At 42.3% G+C, this 22,357-nt stretch overlaps 1 protein-coding gene across 10 annotated transcripts in view; it reads right to left on the minus strand.

Moving 5' to 3' along the window:
- MTMR1 (myotubularin related protein 1) overlaps positions 1-22,357 on the minus strand; it is a 128,924-nt gene that overhangs the window by 16,743 nt on the left and 89,824 nt on the right. For all 10 annotated transcript variants that reach the window (XM_029607731.1, XM_029607728.1, XM_029607730.1 and 7 more), the window contains one exon: positions 17,064-17,177. In XM_029607731.1, the coding sequence (XP_029463591.1) occupies positions 17,064-17,177 (114 nt within the window). The remainder of the gene's footprint in view (positions 1-17,063; positions 17,178-22,357) is intronic.

Raw genomic sequence — 22,357 nt, forward strand, 5'->3', positions numbered from 1 at the left:
GTCTTTTCTGTTGGCTGGGAGCCAGGAAGAAGAGAAATGTACTGAGCAGGAAGGCATGGGGAGATAGGGAGTCAGGAGTCTGCTGGATATGAAGGGGTGGGGGAAAGGAGGTTGGGTTGCTAGGTAGGGAGAGACGGTGAAGGGAGGGGTTGGGGCTGCTGGGCAGGGGATGACAGATGGACGTGGAGAGATGGAGGTGTGGGGCGGCTGGATTGGGGAGAGGGGAGTCTGAGCAGGAAGGGGTAGGAAAGCGGTGGTCAGAGGCATTCTGGGTAGGGGAGAGAGAAGGGCAGAAAAGGAGCACAGGGAAGAGGATGTGGGGTGGAGGGTGTTAGGAATGTTAAGACAGGGATATGAGCATGAGAAGGGATGATTGAGTAGTTGGGAGAAGTGAGGGGTGATGGGAGCATGGAGGGGAGTGGCTGGGTACAAGAGTCATACTATGTCAGTTTTGAGAATATGCGTTTCTTCCTCTTTGAACTTTGCTTAGTGTAGGGGGAAGTATATTTTTGTTTCTGGTCTCCAGTTTTGCACTGCATGCAGAAGGTGGTCTTGGGGTTTCCATTCCAGGTTTGTTTTACACATTTGTAATTTGTGGCTTTTTATTCTATATTTAGCGATGGCAGGCCTGTCTGTGTTCTGTGTGTGTGTGACTGAGATGAGGTACTTGACTAGAGGTTTGTATCAGCCTTATTTGCTGTATTTTCTCAATCTTATATTGCACTGGTGGTGAACTGCTGCCTTTTCATGGGTAGGGCTATTGCTCTTTTATTTCTTGGAGTTAGTGCTGCTGAGGTATGGCAGGTTTGATAGACAGGCACAGAATGGTGTTTGTTTGTATTACTTTACAATGCACCTGGTAGTAGAGGGAGGAGTTAGTGATGCTGTTATTAAGATGACACCAGAATCAGAATATCTTTTCTTTAAGGTGAGTTGTACAGGGAAGTGTCTTAGTTCTGCTCTGCACCCATTTTTAGGAAGCAGGGGTCTCCTGTGGATGCAGAGCATATGCTTATATTTAGTTCCATGATGGTCATGTGTTCAGTGTGTAACGCATGTGAGCATCTCTTAGGTGTGTCCTGACAGGAAAAAGGTTGAGAACCACTGCTCTAAAGTATTGCATTTAATGAAAGAAAGGTGCAAAAGAATTCAGAGTTGCAAATGATCTCTTATTGCTGCCATAAGAATATGGGCTAGGCACTGTCTAAGGGATATCAACGTTTGACACATCTTTATGCCGATCTGTAAATTTACAGCAACTGGAATACCTGCATGTAATCTGCTAAAGGGCCTGAAAAGTGTAAAGAGTCTAAAAATCCAGAGAGTATGTGGCTCCTGGATCTTCTAGCCCTGGGGAACATGCACATGCAATCTGGCATGTTGGGAGAAGGGCCCAGACATCTGACACAATTATCAAGGAAGTCAGACATTTTCTTAGGATATCTTTTGAAGCTTGGTTTCAATTCAGACATCTTGAACATCCTTGAGGCAATGTTGAACTCAGTTTTGGAGGAAAAAAAAAAAGCTAGTTTGCTTATTGTAAACAGTGTTTTCGTAGATAGCAGGTTGAATTAGCCATGACTGTGGGTGACATCTGGCAGCACTGAATAGAACTGTCTCTCTCCAAGCAGGTATAACTTTGAGCTCTACTGAGCATGTGCAGGAGTTCTTGTGCAGGCATTGCTTCAAGGTCTCCTCAGTCTGTTTCAAAGCTGATGGAGAAGGATAGTCTGTTGTCCAGGGAGGAGAGTAGGCTTCATGGCTACTTCATCCTGCTCTCTAAGGAAAACACTGTTTATGATAAGCAAACTTGCTTTTTTACCCATCGATAAGCAGGGCTGAATTAGCCATGACCTATGAGGAGTCCCAAGCTGAGGATTGCAGCAGAGCAATTGTTTCAAGCAACCCACACTTCATCGTGGATAACAGACTATTTGTAAATGAGATGGTGCAATACTGCTTTTCCCACTGCACTGTCTGTGAGAGCCAGAGAATCCAGACAGTGATGTGAGTAAAGGTGTGCACTGATGACCAGGTAGCTGCTGACCTCAATTGGAACTTCTCTGAAGTGTGCAATGGAGGAAGCAGTTTCTCGTACCTGGTGAGATCAAGGCCAGCCGCAGAACAGCAATGCTGTATGCATTTTGTAATCCAGTTGTAAAGAATCCTTTTTGTTACACTTACTCCAAGCTTTTTGGGATCATATGACATGAAGAACTGGGATTCTTTTCTGTGGGGATGCGTACAGTGCTTGTAATATGCCAGAGCTCTTTTACAGTCTGTGTGAAGTGTTTTTTCGCCCTCATGTGTGAGGCTTTGGAAAAAATGTAGAAAGCGCAATTGAGTGGTTTAAATGAAACACAAACTACTATTGGTAGGAATTTCAGATGCATTCTAAGCAGTACCTTATGAAAAAATTGCAGATGTGTGTGTGTGTATGTTAGGGGGGGGTAGTTAACTAGTGCTTGCAGCTCCCTTACCCATCAAGGGGACGTAATTGCTACTAAAAAGAGAACCTTCCATGTGAAATATTTTAGAGGAATTTGCATAAGGTTAGTTAGGACTGCATTAATCTCCCAAGACAGCAGTGGTTTTTCAAATGGGAGGATGTAAATGCAGTAAACCTTTCATAAATATGGATATGAGAGGGTGCATAGAAATAGAGTTTCTGTTGCCCATTGCATGGTAAGCTGCAATAACTACAGTACCTGAATGCAATCCATTTTGAAGTGCTGAAAAGTGGAATATAAAATAATTAAATAAATAGCATTAAGATGCACTCGTATTGAAGTCACTGTGAGCCTAGATTGCGCCAGGAAGTGAAGATAACATAACAAAAACCTTGGTCCACAATTAAAGGGATCAAAAGTTGAAAATGTTATTTTTAAAAATGGATTAAAAAAATTAAAATTGGTTTTATGCATATCAAGCAATATAAAGCAGTATGCTAATTTATGCAAATATACCATAAAATCTCAAAAACTGTACTACAGAATTTAATCTTTGTCACAGAATCTAACCATGAACTGGCACAGAAAACCAGAGGCCTCAGTCATAATATAAATAAGAAAATAAATGTGACATGAAGAATTCAACTCAGCTACAGTGACTGCCTGAATAGCTTCTGGTTTCATAAAACTCACTGATGAAGTATTCTTATCTAATTATTAACTCAAAATCTATTGACTTGTGTGGTATCCAGGTTTGCAGCAGCTGATTAAAATCACAACCACTGCAAATGTAACTCTGCCTGTGTCTCTAGGGCCTGGGAAAGGGCTATTAGATAATTTAAAACTATCTTTGGCTTCATTAAATAGTGTACAATGCAGGGAATCTCAGCCACTAGAAAGCAGATTTGATAACGTTTAGCTGAAAGTGCAGTAATACTGTAAGAATGAGTTTGTGCTTAATGGTAGAGAATGCATCTATTTCCAATTTTTTAAATATTTTAAAGTTAACAGCTACAAAGTATACTACATGCTAAAATACCACCAAAATAGTAAAACATCAAATTAATGAATAGAGATGTGAATTGGGTGCCCAATCGTTCCCGCTTTCGGGTTCGTCTGGCCGTGGGAAAATCTCGTTTTCCTGCGGAACGATGGGGTTTTTTTTCGTGAAAAATCGGTTTTCGGCTTATTGCGTGCTAATGGGAGTTAGCGCGCACTAACAAACAAACAGCAAAAAGTAACAAAAAAATAACAAAAATAAACGTTTTTTTGTTAGTGCGCACGAAAATTAGGGGGAAAAGTGTTTGTTTCTAGTTTTTAACCGATATATAACGAATTTGTTATAAAAACGATTCACATCCTTATTAATGAACAGTACGATTTTAAGAAGAACATATACAAGAAAAGTTTTGAATTTGATTTTGAGACACAAAATCAGTTTTTGGGGAGACTGATATAACTTATTTTCCATTTAAAAATACAAAGATTTGGTGGCCTGGTTGTACACATCTCTCACATCCCAAAAAACGGATGCTTGCAGTTGACAGGGCTGCTTTAATGTAGCACTGTGGCGCAGAAGTGCTTTAGCAATGCCTTTAGCTAGTTGAAACCAAAAAAAAAAGCTGCTGCCTAAATGGAATATTTCTTAAAAAAATTAAAATGAAGGTAATGTGATTTGCCATGTTGGTCCACTTGGATAAACCAAGTGTGGAAAATCACAAACTACTGTTTAAACAAATTTCTGGAGGAGCTGTAATACATTTGGAGCCAGGTGAAGTTGAAAAGGCAATCAGTAAAGACTTCTTTGAACTCTTTTGCTAGTGTATTCTTAGCACTTTCTTTAAATAGTTTATGAGTTCCCATTCTTGGCTTATTGCTATTATTACCCGCGGGACTCCACGGCACTTTATTATTTTGATACAGTCCTCATACATAAAGGTGAACTAGTAGAAACTTTGTAGCCAGAGAGCCACAAGTTTCCCCTCTCTTCTGTGGGTTCTAGTGCTCCAGTTGCAAAAATACGAAACCTTGGGTGTTATTTCTACGGTTTCCCATCTCACTGTGCTTTGGTGTGCATAAGAGATACTTCAACGAAAGACATCACTCTCAGAAATGAGGTTCGAATGCCTCTTATTGTAAATCACTGCCAATTACAGCAAATTGTTGTTAAACCATGATTAAATCCTTTTGAACCAATTCCATACAAAGTCTGTACAGCCATGCTTCCTGTTCATTAGCATTTATCCTGCCTGTGCAATTACTCTGAGCACGCTCTCATATATTATGCTCATAGCCAAGTCCAAAGTACTTAACTCAGTCAATTTTGCTGATCTTCCAATTAGAGCAGGAAATCCATTGGTTTTAACATATGGTCTTCCTTAGGAGCTAGCAAGGCTTGATAAAGAGCTGCTACAGAGCACCCGCTCTCCTGTGTTCTCCTGTGCGCGCGATACAGTAAATTAATTTATTAAAATTAGGGCTGGTGGTAAAAAGAGGCGCTAGGGACACTAGCGCGTCCCTAGCGCCTCTTTTCGGACAGGAGCAGTGGCTGTCAGCGAGTTTGACAGCCGATGCTCAATTTTGCCGGCGTCCGTTCTCGAGCCTGCTGACAGCCACGGGTTCGGAAACCAGATGCCGGCAAAATTGAGCGTCCGGTTTTCAACCCGTGAGCCATGGGCCTATTTAAAAATTTTTTTTTTTTTTAAACTTTCGGGACCTCTGACTTAATATCGCCATGATATTAAGTCGGAGGGTGCACAGAAAAGCAGTTTTTACTGCTTTTCTGTGCATTCCCCCGGCGCCGGCAGAAATTAACGCCTACCTTTGGGTTGGCTGCACATTTTACTTACTGAATTGCGCGGGAATACCTAATAGGGCCATCAACAAGCATTTGCATGTTGCGGGCGCTATTAGGTTCGGGGGGTTGGATGCCCGTTTTCGATGCGCTATTATCCCTTACTGAATAAGGGGTAAAGCTAGCGCGTCGAAAACGCGCATCCAATCGCGGGTTAACAGTTCACTCCGCCGGAGCGCACTGTACTGTATCGGCCTGTTATTCAGCATTTGGTTGAATCCACTCAGTGAGAAAAACTACCTCGCAGACCTCTACTTTCATTTCTTCCTGCTCATACGCTCTCCCTTATAGCTCAACAAAGCATCTTCCGATCACTTAGGCTCTTCCAAATAAAAACAGAGAGCAAGGTGATTAGAAAATGCCAATTTGGTAACCATGAGTTACATACAGATGACACTTTATTGGTCTAACGTAATATACTTGTGACCAGCTTTCGAGGGCTGCGTACAAGCATATTGCAGGTTGCATATCTATTATTATTTAGACAGAGTCAAGATAGCCTTGCTGAGAAAGGTTTATTGATCATAGAAGGATCTGAACCCTGGTGACAGAGGATGAGGTGAGAACCCTGTCCCAGGGATTTTAGATTTTGTTGATGCCATTAACACAGTGTGTCTCACCGCACTGTACAGATGGATGGATATGTTGGATACTGTAGGCCTGGTTATGCTGCATTGGGCTAGTTGTTAGGAATTGGGAATATAGTTGGATGAGAAAGGATTATGGGAGAGTTGTACTTCATTTTAAATCTCAAGGAGTTGAAGTAATAAACTTTTAGTAAAAAGTATGCACTACATTTTAGTGCATTTGTTTTTATTCACTGCTAAAAATTTTGTTAAATCCCAATGCATTAAGCTATTAGCATGCAAATGCATTGGGAGTTAAAAAAAAATGCATGCCAAAAAATGTACACACATGTGAGTAAACCTTTGCATGCAGTTTTATTACATTGGCCCAAATATGAGTAGTATGCATAAAAATGATTTGTGCACATAAAACTGAGATGCATTAGACAGGAGTATAGTGACCTCAGCTGGGAGGGGGAGAATAGTAGGTTATGGTGGGTATCACTGGGTAGGGTCCTGAAGCAGATTTCCTCTGGCTTGGAAGTCTTGGATTTTAGGCTTAGACTCCTGGGTCAGGAGAAGCAAGTTTGCTTACCATATTTTTCCTAGATAGCGGGATTAATTAGCCATGAGATGCGGGTGGCACCCTCTCCAAGTTAGAGCTTTTAACTCTACTGGGCATGTGTGGGAATTCCTGCGTGGGTGTCATCACAACTCAGTCCGTTCCAAAGCTTTAGGATGAAGTGAGAGTCTGCTATCCAGGGAGGATGGCGGGCATTTCATGGCTAATTCATCCTATCTATGTAAACACCATTTATGGTAAGCAAACTTGCTCTTTTCTGTTGATAAACAGGGCTGAATTAGCCATGATCTGTGGGAAGTCCCATTGCTAAGGGTTACAGCGCTTTTTCTGTTATTTTGTTTTGCAAACCGGACTCCACTGGGGAGAGCAGACTACCCAGATTCTGTATGCCATAACACAGTATGTCTCACCGCACTGTCTATAGAAGCTAGGGTGTCCAGAAGTAGTGGGAAGTGAAAGTATGTACAGAGCACCAGGTGGCAGTTTCCAGATGTCCTTGATGGGAATGTCTTTCAGGTGTGCGATAGATGCAGCAGTCACTTGCACCTGGTGAGCTTTGATTGGATCCGTGAGGTCAAGGCCAGCTGCTATACAACAGTGCTGAATGCAGTTAGTTTTCCAGTTAGAGAATGTATGTTCCAGTATATCAGAATCATAGGAGACTGATGCCTCTAAATCAGAATCCGCCCTAAAAGGAACGATGTGCATGCTCCTGTCGATGGTGCTCAGGTGGACTCTGACTGAGGAAGCTGCCAGATCTGGATTGCAACAAGTGATGCAAATAATCCAGGAGATGCTGAGGGCTGCAAGTAAAGGGGGATCCAAGGAATGTATGGCGCACCACTGTGAATAACTAGTCCAATTGAAGGAGTAATTGCATCGGGTTAATTGCTTTTGAACCAAGAGAAGCACTTCTTGGACTTATGGCTTGGTCCCGGATGACCTTCTAGATAGTACAAGTGATGAGCAGTATTGGTGGAAAAAAGTGTACATTAAGTCCTCTCCCCAGTGTAGGAGGAACGCGTCCGGGGCTTCTCACCATTGGCTGAAGCATATGGGAGCAGAAGCGATCGAGATTTTTTGTCTCCATTGCAAATACGTCTATTCATGGTCTTCCCCAATGTCAATAAAGACTATTGTAGCCTGATCTATTGACCATTTGTGAGGGTGGAATACCCTGCTGAGTCTGCCACTGTGTGGTCCATCCTGGAAGGTCCGTTGCTACTGCCCACTGCCAGATGCAGTGTCTCTTGACAAAGACAAAATTCCATTCCCCCCTGCTTGTTCACATAAAACATTGCCACTTGTCTGTTTGAATCATGATGCTTCTGTGGAGGGTGTGGTGAACAGCCTGGAGTTTCAGCAGACTGATCTGTAGCCGACACTCTGGGGCCGACCAGAGTTGTTGTGTTTTGTAAGGCCCCGTGCGAGATCCCCAACCCGCAGTGGAGGTATCTGTACTCAAGAGCGTCTGATGAGGGGTTGGGTGCAGTGGGGCACAGGTTGCATATTGTTGTTGGGTGAGCCACTAATATATTTCTTGCGCCATCCCAGCTGTTACTGTTATCTTGGTATTGAGGGACTGGAGTCACTGGTTCCACTGCATTAGCGGGCCCCACTGGAAGAATGCGCATATGTAAGCACGTTAAAAGCACTACATGGATAGTAACTGCAAGGTGTTACAGCAACTTTAGCAAGTGGCGGGCAATAGTGTGTGGTGCGGCCTTAGTATTAAGATGACTACCTTACGAAGGATTGCTACTCTGTCCAGGGGTAGGAAGGCTTTCCCTTAAGTAGTGTCTATGAGCACTCCAATGAACTTCAGTTGCTGTTAAAGGACCAGGTCAGATTTCTCAAAGTTGATGAGGAAACCCAGAGACTGAAGGAGGCCAATGGTGGACCATGTATGACTGAGAAGGATATCCTGAGACTAAGCCACTATCAACCAATCATCCAGGTATGGGAATGCCTGAATCCCCGGACATCTGAGGTGCGCAATGACCACTGCCAGGCACTTCATAAAGACTCGTGGAGAAGAGGAAAGGCTAAACGGCAGTAATTTGTAATGGCAGTGGAGGTCAGCTACTTTGAAGCAGGGGAAGCACCAGTGAGATGGATGGCTATGGATATGAGCATAAGCATCCTTCAGGTCCAGCGAGCACATCCAGTTATTTATTTATTTATTTATTATTTATTTTATTATTTTCTATACCGGCTTTCACGACCAGAGGTTGCATCAAGTCGGTTTACATTTAACAAGTTGTGCATTGAACATAGAACTAGAGGTATTGAACTGGTGCGGAAAATAATAGTTACAATGAACGGGGAAGTTCACAACTGGGATAGGAGGAAAAAGAGAGAGGGACAGGAATATTTACATAGTAAAAACGCATTTACAGTTAATATTTACATAGTATGCTATAATGGATCTGTGTTATTGGGCTGGATGAATGGTTCCTAGGAAGAGCATCCAGAATGTCTCCTGGTGAACATGCTGATTGAGGTTATGCAGATCTAATATGGATCGAAGACGGCCATGCTCCACTATGCTCAGCACCCACTGATTGCTCATTATCAGTTTCCAGGCGGAAAGAAAGAAGCAAATCCTCCTCCCTACTCAAGAAGTCTGTTCTGGGCAAGGGCAAATCAAAAACTGGGCGCTGCTTTCGCAGGTTGTTGCTATTGTGGTTGTTTTTGCTAACAGTGGTCTCTCGGCAAGCTCGTGCAGCTGGCACTTGTGATTGCTGTCTGGCCAGAGACAAAGGAGGCAACTGATAGTTGATATTACCTATATGGCTTCCTAGGGTAGTAAGGCCTCTTGAAGGCAAAATATGGACAACTGGTGTTAGGTTGCATGTCCAAGGACAAGGATTGCACCATCACATTCTGCTTTTTAATCTGGGACACTGTTTCTCTGAGCTTTTCTCTAGACAGGTTGTCCCCCAAGGCAGGGAAGATCGGCCAGCTTCTCATGTACATCCTCACGAAGGGTGCTGGTCTACTGCCAGGCCATGTGACAAGCACCTATGGAGGCTGCTGATGTGTTTGCCATAGTGTTGAAAACTTTGTAAACTGATCACAGCAAGTGGTGTACAGCTTCTTCCCAGTCATATAAGAGCGTGGGCGAGATTGGCTCCCTTGTCTCCCCTCTGATGAACAGTTTTAGGTTTTGAACGCACTCATCTATATACTGAACCACATAAAATTGGTGCTAGGTTATCCAAGCCATGAGAATGGACCCTTGTAAAAACCTTCTTACTGATTTTGTCCAGTAGATTGTCCTTCCCTGGAGGTGTATTGAGTGGAGATGGGCTTTCTTCGTTCTCTTCATCGCTGATTCCACCACCACTGAGTTGTGTGGTAGCTGGACTACCCCATACCCGGGGCCTCTCTCATGAAAAACTTCAAATACAGTTTGCGGGCCACCATGGGTCCCAAGAAGGGAATCACCCACATCTTCATCAGTACTGTATCCAACACTTTGTACATATGGCATGTTCTTAGGTAACGCAGTAGGGTCTGATGGAATGTCTAAGATCTTTAGGATACCCATGACCTCCAGATCTAGTACCTGGATACTTCTGAACCTCCACTTTCAACACTATATCCATCTTTTCCACAAAACAGGAGTATGTGAGGTCCTCTGGTAGAGAAATATGGTCAGGCAACTCCGGGACTAGGGCAGAAGGGATGCCTGTCGAGCTGCTTGGGAACTCCTCAGGAGAAAGGGGTGTTGACTGTGTAGACGTAGGTGATCTGGGTGGGCTTCGCGGAGATTGAGGCTAGATGGAGTAGGTTGCCATCCCCCAGATGCCGACGTGTGATGACCAGATGAGGGGGAGGGTGGCAAGGGCGGTGTGCCAGGCACGATCCATTCAGGAGAAGTGGGAACTATAGGGTAGGCAGGAGAGAAAAAAAAAGAACAGAGGCTCCTGTAGTGGAAACAACAACAAGAAAAAGAAGGTGTGGAAACAGTCTGTAATCTGTTCCATTACCTGTTGAGCATGTTGCCTTGAAGTTAAGGGAGGGGCATCCTCTTCCAAGACGAGAATGGGTTCTCCTTCCAGCAGTTGGTATGCTGGCAATGGGAGGACAGAACAGAGGTTCTGGAGTCTGAAGGTAGAGGACTTGTGACAATAGCTGTGGCACCATGTAGGCTCTAGTTAAAGGGGTTAGCAGATGGGGTTTTGGGTCTCCCCATGAAATTGATGGTGCTGTGTACCTCTGAGAGGGTAGAGCTGCACAAAGGATCTCCCTTGCAGTTCCTTCTCACAGGTGCCCCAGTAATAGTAATCCTTCCTTCATGAACTTTTGAATATCATTGAGCGGAGTGAGAGGGGGAAAAGATCCGGTTCATTATCTGAGCTGGTGTATATAATTAGCTGTGGCTTGAAGGGTACAGGAGAAAGTCAAAGAGCCAGCCCATTGTCAGTGGCTGGAAAGTGGGACACCGCCTTTGGCATGGGTTGCTCCGAAAGTTTGCAAGCTGCTGTTGAATGTGCTCTGTGTGCCAAGTGTTTTTCCAGTGGATGCTTCATATGGCTTTTCTTATGCATTGATGCGAGTCAAAATTTGCTTCAAGTGTATTTGTAGTTATTAAAATTTATTAATCGCTTAACACAAAATAGGTCTAAGCGATTTACAGTAAAACATACATAAGATTAATTAACAACATTACATACATACATTAAAAAAAAGTGTGTTGATTTTGAAGATGTGCATGGTCCAGTTTTGGAGAGCATCAGCTCCTATCGACTACAGTGCATTGTGTCTTGGTCACTTCGACTGAGTGTTGATGGTTCGACCCAGGATTCTTCAGATGCTCAGATTCAGGTAGAGGAAGATTTTTTTGGTTGATGCTGCATCAATGTTTTAGTTTGAGACCACTGTTTGCATTGAGTGCACTGAGGGCTCCCTGTGTTGTGGCTTGGGGGTGGGGGGGGGAAGGTTGATCGGCTACATACATCAAAGCATACCAAGGCAGCATCAAAGTAAATTGGCTCGGTAGCTCTTGATCCAGCCTTCCAGCGGCACTAGCCTCTGATGACTTGCTCTTACCACTCCCAGATGAAGAAGAGTGGTGATGTTGCTGGAGCCAAAGCAATCCAATTTTCACCACCTTCACTCATTGAGCTCGGGGGGGGACATACATCCACAGGAGGGACAGTTGGCTTGGTAGGTTGATCGGCTACATACATCAAAGCATACCAAGGCAGCATCAAAGTAAATTGGCTCGGTAGCTCTTGATCCAGCCTTCCAGCGGCACTAGCCTCTGATGACTTGCTCTTACCACTCCCAGATGAAGAAGAGTGGTGATGTTGCTGGAGCCAAAGTAATCCAATTTTCACAACCTTCACTCTGAGCTCAGGGGGACATACATCCACAGGAGGGACAGTTGGCTTGGTCATGTTCGGGGCTCAGGCAAAGATAGTACCTGTCATGGCTGTCAGTCAGCGACATGATCTGGCCTCAAGAACAGGCCATGAAGCTGCTAGTGGATATTTTTGCCATACCTAGGACCTATTCACTTTTTTTTTTGGTTGTTGTTTTTGAGAAATCCCATACTGGGAGAGTAGCACTGAGAAGTGCTGTTGGGCTTGCTGAAGCATGGAAAATACCACCAAGAAAACGCATAGACAAAACCACCGTCCATGTGAAATACGGACAAAATTAGACTGAGGAGTTACGCTGACTATTCCCGCGAATGCCCAATTCTGTCCAGTGCCACCAGAGGGCACCACCCACATCTCATGGCTAATTCAGCCCTGCTTATCGACGGAAAATAAAAATAACTCGCACTGGCTAGTGTTAATCTATAGTGTTGTGCCAGCATAGTCCTGGACCTGGGATTTTCTAGTGCAATGGTCAATCCCGGACCCGGGAGACCCGTCCAGGACCCCTGAGCCCAGGAATTCCAGGACTGGGAGCACACTGGCACAGAACCATACATTACACGTGAGAAAGTTACCTTTACTCCACATCTGAACAAAGAGTTAAGTTTGCAGTTTTGGTTTTTTTTTTAATACTGGAATTAAGCCTTCAGGGCTTTAATACACCTCCAAGGCACTGGGGAATAATAGCTACTGCCTTCATTAACATGGAATTTACATGGAGGTGTGCTAATTTGCACACACATTTGAGTAAAAATGTGTGCTCAGCCCAGTGCATCTTATTACTATGTCCCCAGGGATATCTGTTGGATAATAGGAAGGAAGGAGCTATTCCTGGTAGTTATTAGAATTATTACACATTTTTATATTAGATATTTTAAGTAACTATTATTTTGTCCTTAATACTTTGGTATCCAATGTTTTTATATTTACTATAAATATAATGTCTCTTTGGTTTTCTTTGTTTTATCCAATATTGCTATGTTTAGTTTATTATATTGTAGCTTGCGCACAATGCTATCAGCCAGATTTTAATTCACGTGCGCGCGTAAATCCCGGGCCTTACGCGCGTCGGGCCTACTTTCAAATGGGCCCGGCCACGCGCGTAAACCCCAGTACGTGAATAAGTGCCGGGCCCAGGGAAAGGGGCGAGGCTGGAGGTGCCCGGTACAGCGGTCATTTGCTGCTGTGCTGGGGAAGCGCGCGCCAGCACACACAAATTTGCTACTGCTCCTGTTGAGGAGCAAAAGGTAAAAAAAAAAAAAAATTCAGGAGGGAACTGGAGAAGGCCGGGATGCATCGCCACGCAAAATTTGCAGAATTGTACCCCCCTTGTGCACGGGGATTACAAATCCAGCCCGCATGTGCGCGTGGCCTAATGATTTTATAACGTGTGCGCTGGCGCACGCATTTTTCAAAATCTACCTGTATGGGTATAAGGCGAGAAACAAATATGAATAAATAAATGTCTGCAAATTGCAGTTTTGAAAACCACCACCATCATTCATACTCTACTGAAATGCAGCCTATAATCTGCTTTATATTTAGGAAACTTTATGCTTACTTAGCACATTGTGTGGCAACCAGAAGAATAGGGCATAGTTCTTGAAAGCTAGTCACATGGATATTGTTAGAACAATAAGAAGGTAGAACATATAACCTATTTATAAGCCTTTAATTCTATGTTAAAATGCATGAAGTATTTCGATTTTTCAATCGCTCTGTCTACATTTATTTTATTTATTTAGATTTATTTCCGCTTTTCACACTTTTTTTCAGTGCTTCAAATTGGATTACATTCAGGTACTGTAGGTATTTCCCTGTCCCCAGAGGGCTTACAATCTAAGTTTGTACCCGAGGCAATGGAGGGTGAAGTAACTTGCTCAAGGTCACAAGGAGCGACAGCAGGACTCGAACCCTGGTCTCCTGGTTCATAGCCCACTGCTCTAACCACTAGGCTACTCCTTCAACTCAAGGCAATTTACAAACAATACAGCAAAACAAAATACCGAAGATACATATGAAAATACTATTTATCCAGAAAATTGCCAAATAAGATTCCTAATTATAAAAATACAACTCTTTAAAATATAAGATAGATCACATGATAAAAAGACTACAACTGGCATCCTCAATCTCTTAACCGTTGTTCTGTATCATTCAATATCCCTTTCAATAGTAAAACATTTTCTTGCAACCCTAACAGTGATTGACAACTTGTCTCCTTGTCCGGATCTACTACCCTTCTTCAATGCTCCCTGCAAGGGGTGACCTCTGTGCGCACATTTTTTTAAACCAATATTTTCTCAGTGCCAGTATTCGTGCTGCATTTCTGTATGAAGTACAAAAGCATTTATGTGAGCAACCATGTGAAACCTGTGAGCGATGCTCTGAAATGTATGAGCAATCTCTCCCGTGCTCAGCTTGGAGTGAGCTACGTCCCTCTTAACCCTAGGAGCAATTGCTGAGGGGCTCTCCAACCTCGCATCCCATGTGCCCAGGAAAGGGGTATTCTATGGAGAACCCAATTTCCAGGGATGATCTTTATGTTGCTTTACTGTGTCCTGTTCCCAGTAAGTCCCCATTCTCACCAGAACTCCCTTGCACACAGGCTCCTGGGTCAGTCTACCACCCACTGCAAGGGCCAAGGCAGTCCTCTCCCCACAACGCCACCCAACCCAGATGCAGTCGCCTCTCTCCTTTTTCTCCTTCCTCTCCCCGCCCAGGTGCAGGCTTCTCTCCTCTTCCCCCACTCGCTGTTGCTAAGAAAATTACACCTATTACAATACTGCACATGTAGAGCTGAATCATCACAGAACATATGGGTAGGCACATAACACATTCCTACAGCACTTTATTTTAAAGCATGCCTAAAACTGAATAACCTGTTAAGTATAAAATTAATGCAAGACATTAGCTGAGGCTAACCTTTTTATACGAATTCTGCACACACAAGGTAAAAGCACACAGAATTGCTGACCATGTACTGTTCAACTCCATCCCGTGGTAAACACAAAGAATTGTCCTTTTTTTTTAATCGGGTTTTTTTTTCATATTTTATATATCATCAGTTCATACAAGGATATGGAAATCCCCCCCAATGCTCTTCATTAGTACTGATTTAAAGCTAATTATGTCATAGACTTATTAAATGATTTTAGACAATGGCAAACTAATGTATTCAAAGAGCAGCAAATACTTATTTTCCATGTGGAAAACAAGATCAATAATTCAAAGTGCAGCAATCAGACTTTTTATTTGAAAGCAACTAAGGAGCTTGAAAATAACAGGGGTGAAGACCGCTAAAACCAGCAGGTGCCATCTGCACCAAAAGTTAGGATGTTGAAATAAGGCATGGCATGCCAGCAACCATCCCTTCAAGAAAGTAAAAACTAAGCAGTCAATATTCAGGCAGTTTATCTGGCTAAATTCAGGACTTGTGTGGTCAAACCACACATTTTAAAAATCCTGCCTCCGAGTGCCTCTCACCTGCCCAGCTGGATAAGTTGGAAGCGCAGCAGGGCTAACTTCTCCAGCCAAGTCTGGTCCTGCTGGGACCAGACTGACATGGGATCTGAACCCCTTTTACCTTTAAAAAAATGAAAACCGATAAACTCTGACCCATTCAGAATTATTTTAAATCATTTTTGATCTAAAAATGAGCACTGCACAAGTTGTCTCTAAATGTGAAGCAGGCTCTAGTTTAAAAGACAACATTTTTTTTTTTCTTCAGTTGTCAGGTCTGGGAAGCCAGCCAGCACTTTAGGAGTGATTTATGTTCCAGGCACGGCAGAGTTTCCAGACATTGCTTTACAATTAACACCGGACCTAGATAAATAAATAATTCCTTATAGCCTTTTGCACCTAAGAAGAAAGATGCTGTATTGCATTTATTACAAATTAGAGAAGTGAAATCAAGTGTTTCTTTTGTCAATTAGATGGAATTATTACAAAGCATACAGGTGGCTTGACGTAGTGTATTTGATGTATTTTATAAGCAATATTTTCTTGTACATTTAGTAGTTATTTAGTAACTTATGAGGTTAAAGGATTGTTATGTTAGCCAATTACATGCTAATTTTAAACTGTTAAAAGTACACAGCAAAGGTGGTGTATATATATATACACCGTACGTTCCAGATATGCAGGGCTGCTGCTGTCTTATTCTGATCATGGCACACCCAAGGTTTTGGCAAAGAATGTTAACTCTTGGTAAGCAATCACTTTTAATGTCATCCTTTTGTATCAAATGACTTGATCTGAATTAATTTGACTTAGATTTAGTCTGAATTTATCTGACTTAATCAATTAAATGTATCAATTGAATTTAATTGTATACTTTTCTCATGTAAAATAAAAATATATTCTTCTTTTGAGAATCTCTCTCTGACTGAGTTAAGTGAGTGGTTCTGATTTCATAATAATTAACTGAGCTCAATAAATGCATTAACTCTTAGGAGCTCTAATGTGTTAACTTATGTTACATGATTTTTCGAATGCCAGGAGAGTAACATTTAATGGGCAATCCATTAATGACGTCTCTCCCCTTACAAATACCTATCACAACAAGGACTGAGACACTAACGTTAGCTGGACAAGTTTATCCAGCAAACTAGGACTTATCCGTTTATATTCAGAGCACCTAATCAGCAGTACTCCACTGAATATTGATGACAATCTACCTGACTCATTTCAGACAGATAAATTGTTCACCACACTTCTGAATCTTGACCGCTAAAAACATTTTCAAAGAGCAAAAATTGCCAATGCTCAAAAGAATCCAGTGTCAAATGGTTAAATCTTGAAAACACAACAGCTCACCGCAGGTATGTCAGACAAGAAAATGTTTCCAGTATGTCCATCGAGTATAGTACTTTGCTGTTCTAGCTCTTAGGTACTGGAGTAATTGTGTGACCATTTAGGTCAAGCTACTCATGGCACAACTACAAAATTCATGACCTCATGATGTCAAGAGATTTCAGAAAGAATAAATAAAAAAATAAAAATACCTAAAGGAAAAATAAAAAAGGGATGCTTAATATAGTTTCTTGCCAGTCTGAAAACTCCCTTCACACTCTTTTTAATGCCTTTTGCAATGTTCCTGTCACTTCTTGTGCAGCCAAATACTTTGTCACAGGCACGAGAATGAAACAAATATTTGCAACTGATGTCACATAATTAATGTAATTGCTAAACGGAGGCAATTGCCAATGGTGTTACCTCTTTCATTCTCTGCTGCTCAGAATTGTACAAAAAGGTTCCAAAAAGACAGCTATAAAGATGATCCAAAATGGTGATGAGGAACAGCTCATTAAACTCGAAGGCTGCAGGAAACTAAAAAAAAAAAAAAAATAAAAATGAAATACACTTGTTTTAATAAATCCACATTTGCTGTGTAATCCCAAATGCACCACAATAAGGATCATTTTGACAAAAACCAATGCACGAAATAGGAAGGGCTCCCAAAAGTCCAGTGCAAGTAACCACTTTGTTTACATAAAGAGAAAAATAATCATAGCATGGTCATCCAGGCACGTATTAACATACTATAAGCCATACCAGCTATGCAATGGAAGCATTAACAACATTAGCTAACACAGAACCGGCTGAATGACCAGCCCCAGTGGCAGTGGGCAGTGCTCTGTCCTATCATATGGGAGACCCAGCATTCCCTGCCATAACCCCTACTGATCGACTCAAAAGGGCACTTGCCACGGGCTCCACAAAGAATCTTGGCTACTGCAAAGGCTGGACTACACAGGGTTGGAGGGGCAGGGCAGACGTTATAAACACACAAATAATGTAATTCATATTCAGACTGATTGTTTTAGACAATCCTATGAACAAAGGCCTGATTATCCACATTTCACTCCTTTTTTGCAAGAGGCTGCCCCAGGGAAAGAGGGTAAGTATGAGAGAGCTTGGAACGAGATACGAGCTGATGAACTGAATCTTAATGAAGGAAGACTGGTTTTGTGCAGAATGTACAAAAGGTAAATTCTGTTACAGCCCGATCCAGTAAAGTCCGTGGGAGAGCGGACTAACGCCCGCTCTCCCGGCGCGCGCACCGGCCCCTCGCCGGTGCGCGCGATCCAGTATTTAAATTAGGCGACGCGGTGCAAACGAGGAAAAGGAGGCGCTAGGGACACTAGCGCGTCCCTAGCGCCTCCTTTTGGCCTGGAGCGGCGGCTGTCAGCGGGTTTGACAGCAGACGCTCAATTTTGCCGGCGTTGGTTCTCGAGCCCGCTGACAGCCACGGGCTCGGAAACCGGACGCCGGCAAAATTGAGCGTCCGGTTTTCGGCCCGACAGCCGCGGGCCGAATTCAAAATTTTTTTTTTTTTTTACTTTTTTATACTTTTGGGGACCTCCGACTTAATATCGCTATGATATTAAGTCGGAGGGTGCACAGAAAAGCAGTTTTTACTGCTTTTCTGTGCACTTCCCTGGCGCCGGAAGAAATTAGCGCCGACCTTTGGGCGGCGCTAATTTCTTAGAGTAAAATGTGCGGCTTGGCTGCACATTTTACTTACTGGATCGCTCGGGAATACCTAATAGGGCCATCAACATGCATTTGCATGTTGAGGGCGCTATTAGGTGCCGCGGGTGGGCCGCGTGTTTTCCTCCCCTTACTGAATAAGGGGTAAAGGAAAACACGCGTCCAGAGCAGGGTGACAGTGCGCTCCGACGGAGCACACTTTACTGGATCGACCTGCTAGTGAGCTAACGCAGAAAAATGGATATAAAATCCAGTACTGGTGGTGTTATACTCCTCTTATGTAAAATGTGTGTTAAAGCAGGATTTGGTGTGAGAAGTAACGGCAGTGGGACCACTTGGCAACAATGATCATAATGTAATCAAAGTTTTAGTTAATGACTGGAGGAAGAATATTAAATAAATCTACTGCTCTAACATGTAACTTTCAAAAAGAAGACTTTGAAAAAATTAGGAAAATATCTAGGAAAAATAAATTTAAAAAGGTACAGCTACAAAGGTGAAGAATTTACATCAAGCATGGACATTGTTTAAAAATACCATCTTGGAAGCCCAGACCAGATGTATTCCATTCATTAGAAAAGGGGGAAAGAAGGCCGAGTGACTACTAGCACGGTTAAAAGGCGAGCTAAAAGGGGCAATTTTAGCCAAAATAACTTTTTAAAAACTGGAAAAAAGGATCAAACTGAAGGAAATAGGAAAAAGCATAAGCATTGGCAAATTAATGTAAAACATTGATAAGGCAGGCAAAAAAGAGAACTGGAAAAGAAGCTGACCATAGAGGCAAACATTTATACCACCACCTTTTTGAAATATATCTGCGGCAGGAAACCTGTGGGGGAAGACAGCTGGATCGATAGATGATTGAGGAGTTAAAGGTACACAGACAGTAACTTTTAAATGGTTGCACATGTACGCGCGTATGCCAGCTCGTGCCAAAGGATGCATGGATGGTATAAAATTGGCTGTACGTGTGTACATGTGCTCACAATTTTATATGGACTCGTGCATGTGGGCGCAAATGGGAGGATTTTAGTAGACATGTGCGCTGATGCAATTACCAGTTTCTCCAGCTCGTTCCTAATTAGCCTCCCTTTTACCCTGTGGCCTCTACCCTTAAAACCCCGCTGACTAGCCTAGATGTTTTGTTTTAGGACTTGCACACAATCCATAGCTGAAGTAAAGTTACGCAGTAGGGCACCCCGGTGTGCACTTGTGCACATAAGCATTTATGTGCTGGTTTAATTCAGAAATCCCTGCCCCTTTTTCAGGAAAAGAAAATGTGTTCACATACTGGGAGATAAGTGCCTACACGGGTGCCTTTTAAGATCCGCATGGCAGGAGCCGGCCTGACTTCTGCACCTATTTCCTAGCTTTGTGTCTTGCCCACATACAGTAGCTTACAGGGGCAAATGATGACATATACAACCCCCATAGAGTCACAGTCAGAGGTACCACATAGTATGTATGTGTGCTTAGTATTGGGATGTGTGAATTGTGTGATGGTGGAAGTGTGGACGCAAACTGAGCAATGACCACAGGGTCTATGACAGCCCTTGTGTGCTGCTTTGCTAGGAATCCCTGCTGAATGAACTAATATGTCCCAAAGATTTCTACCCCTTCGGTGAGTGAACCTAAGATCCGAATTGAAAAATTTGTCTAAGGCTAACACCGTCCAATGTTTACGTATGAGTTCGGACATCAATTTACTCTGTGTAGAAAAAGGTAAAATACAATTCACTGTTGGATCATGATTTTGAGATTGTGGAAGAAACAAGAGGTCTCTATTAGCATATAGGGCGCGTTTGAATGCCCTCTTCAAAACCTTGTAGGGGTATTCTCTTTCCTGAAAGCGGAACATCATCTGCTGAGCTTGTGTAATATATTCTGATGTGGAGGAACACAATCGCCGGAGTCTAAGAAACTGACCAATGGGTATGTTATTTTTCAAGTGATGGGGATGGAAACTATCAAATGCCAAAAGGGTATTTCTATCGGTGGACTTTCGGAACAGTAAAGTAACAAATCTTGCATCCTGATAAGTGAGAGTAACGTCCAAAAAAGCTACCTGCCTATGCTGTATGCAAAAATTGAATTGCAAATTAGGGTTGCAGTGGTTTAGCCAATCAATGAACCGAAAAAAATTGTATATCTGTTCCCAACCAAATAAGCAGCACATCATCAATGTATCGCAACCATTTAAAGATTAAAGGCCACCATTCAGATCCATAAATATATTGTTCCTCAAAGGCTGCAACGTAAAGGCAGGCTAGGCTCGGGGCCATTGTGGCCCCCATAGCCGTACCCTTAATTTGTTGGAAAAACTGAGACTGGAACTGAAAATAGTTGCGTGTGAGTGCCAACCTTGCCAACTGGACCAAAAAGGATGTAGGTACTCTTATCGGAGTTGTACGGGTATCCAGAATGTGTTCAATAACTGATAATGCCTCCTCTTGTGGTATATTGGTATACAGTGATATTATGTCAAGTGTTACCAAGTAACAAGGGCCATTCGGAGGGTCACAATTATCCAAAAGGGTGATTAAGTGGGATGAATCTCTTACGTATGATTTACTTAATGTGACGAAAGGTTTGAGAAACACATCCACGAATTTTGATAAAGGTTCTAAAATAGAACCTATACCAGAGACTATAGGGCACCCTGGTGGCTTTACCAATGATTTATGAATTTTAGGTACAATATAAAAAATTGGAATCACTGGATATGTAGTAACCAGAAACTGCGACTCGCGTGGGGTTATATATCGGGCATCAGTTGCCGCCTGTACAGCTGTTTTAATCAAATCTTTCAATTCCTCTGTCGGGTCTTGTGCCAGGGGTCTATAAAACTGTTGGTCATTGAGCTGTCGCCAGCATTCAGTGATATAGTCTCTCTCTCTCTCTATATATATATATCTCTTAGTGATTTTGTCTCTAGAACCTCAGTATATAAAAAAAAGTTAAATAAATAAATAAATAAATAAATAAATAAATAAATAAATATAGTCTCCACTGCTCATCAGGACAATACCCCCTCCCTTATCTGTCGGCTTGATTACAATACTAGTATCTTGTGACAAAGCTGGTTCCTGGTAGTTATTTACTTCTGTGTATTTTCAGATCGTTGTTAAAACTAATCCCCCCCGAAGCAGCCGGGTGGCGAAACACGGGACCGTGTTGGGGGACCTTCAGTAAGAGACTGTATTTAAACTAAGGAGTTGCCGTAATAACACATTATATGTGACAGTTCAAACGCTTCACCAGGAACTTACTTTATTCTTGCACTTTTTTTGTGTATGCTGATAAATTTTGAGTGCAAGCGGTGCTCCGGTGTGTTGTTGTAAATATACACACACACACATATACACACTAAACAGAATTTGTTTATAAGAAATAAAGATGATGTATTTTCATAGATACATTTAGTAAATCTTAGAATAAATTAAACAAAAAATTTCATCACTACCAACTGGATCCAAGAAAAACATGACCAGCGATAGAGGCAGTTCCTGCAGCCGTGTTTTTTTTGTCCTTTTAACTCCCTCAAATGATTTGCTGAATGTTCTGGCACTTTTATTTAGAATGACCATCAGCATATTATTGTTACTTTTGAATGAACATGTCTGAATTTCTGAAATAGTTTGAGTTGAACCTATTACATGGCAGTAGCACTGAATGCCACTGGAAAGAAAACCAAAGTGTAGGTCTCTGTCTTGCTACAAGAGCTAGGGTTATCCATGGTACTATTCTATGGCCTATGGGGTATTGGGAGTGGGATGTTTTTGTTTTAAGGGTGCAGAGAAAGGGCCTGCACAGTACAGATTCAGTTTTTAAGTAGGTTTCTCTTCCAGCTCTCTGGCATGGGATTCCACTCAGTACAATGGTCAGGAAAGGTGAACACAGAAAAATAAAATTCAACCAATTCAAAAATTCCAAACAAATTTTAAAAACTAACTGAAAATCTCTCAATAGTTCACTTTCTTGTACGGATAAAAGTGTTGTAGAAATTTTTTTTTAAC

Source organism: Rhinatrema bivittatum, chromosome 6 (genome assembly GCF_901001135.1).
Source record: "Rhinatrema bivittatum chromosome 6, aRhiBiv1.1, whole genome shotgun sequence".
Taxonomy (NCBI): Eukaryota; Metazoa; Chordata; class Amphibia; order Gymnophiona; family Rhinatrematidae; genus Rhinatrema; species Rhinatrema bivittatum.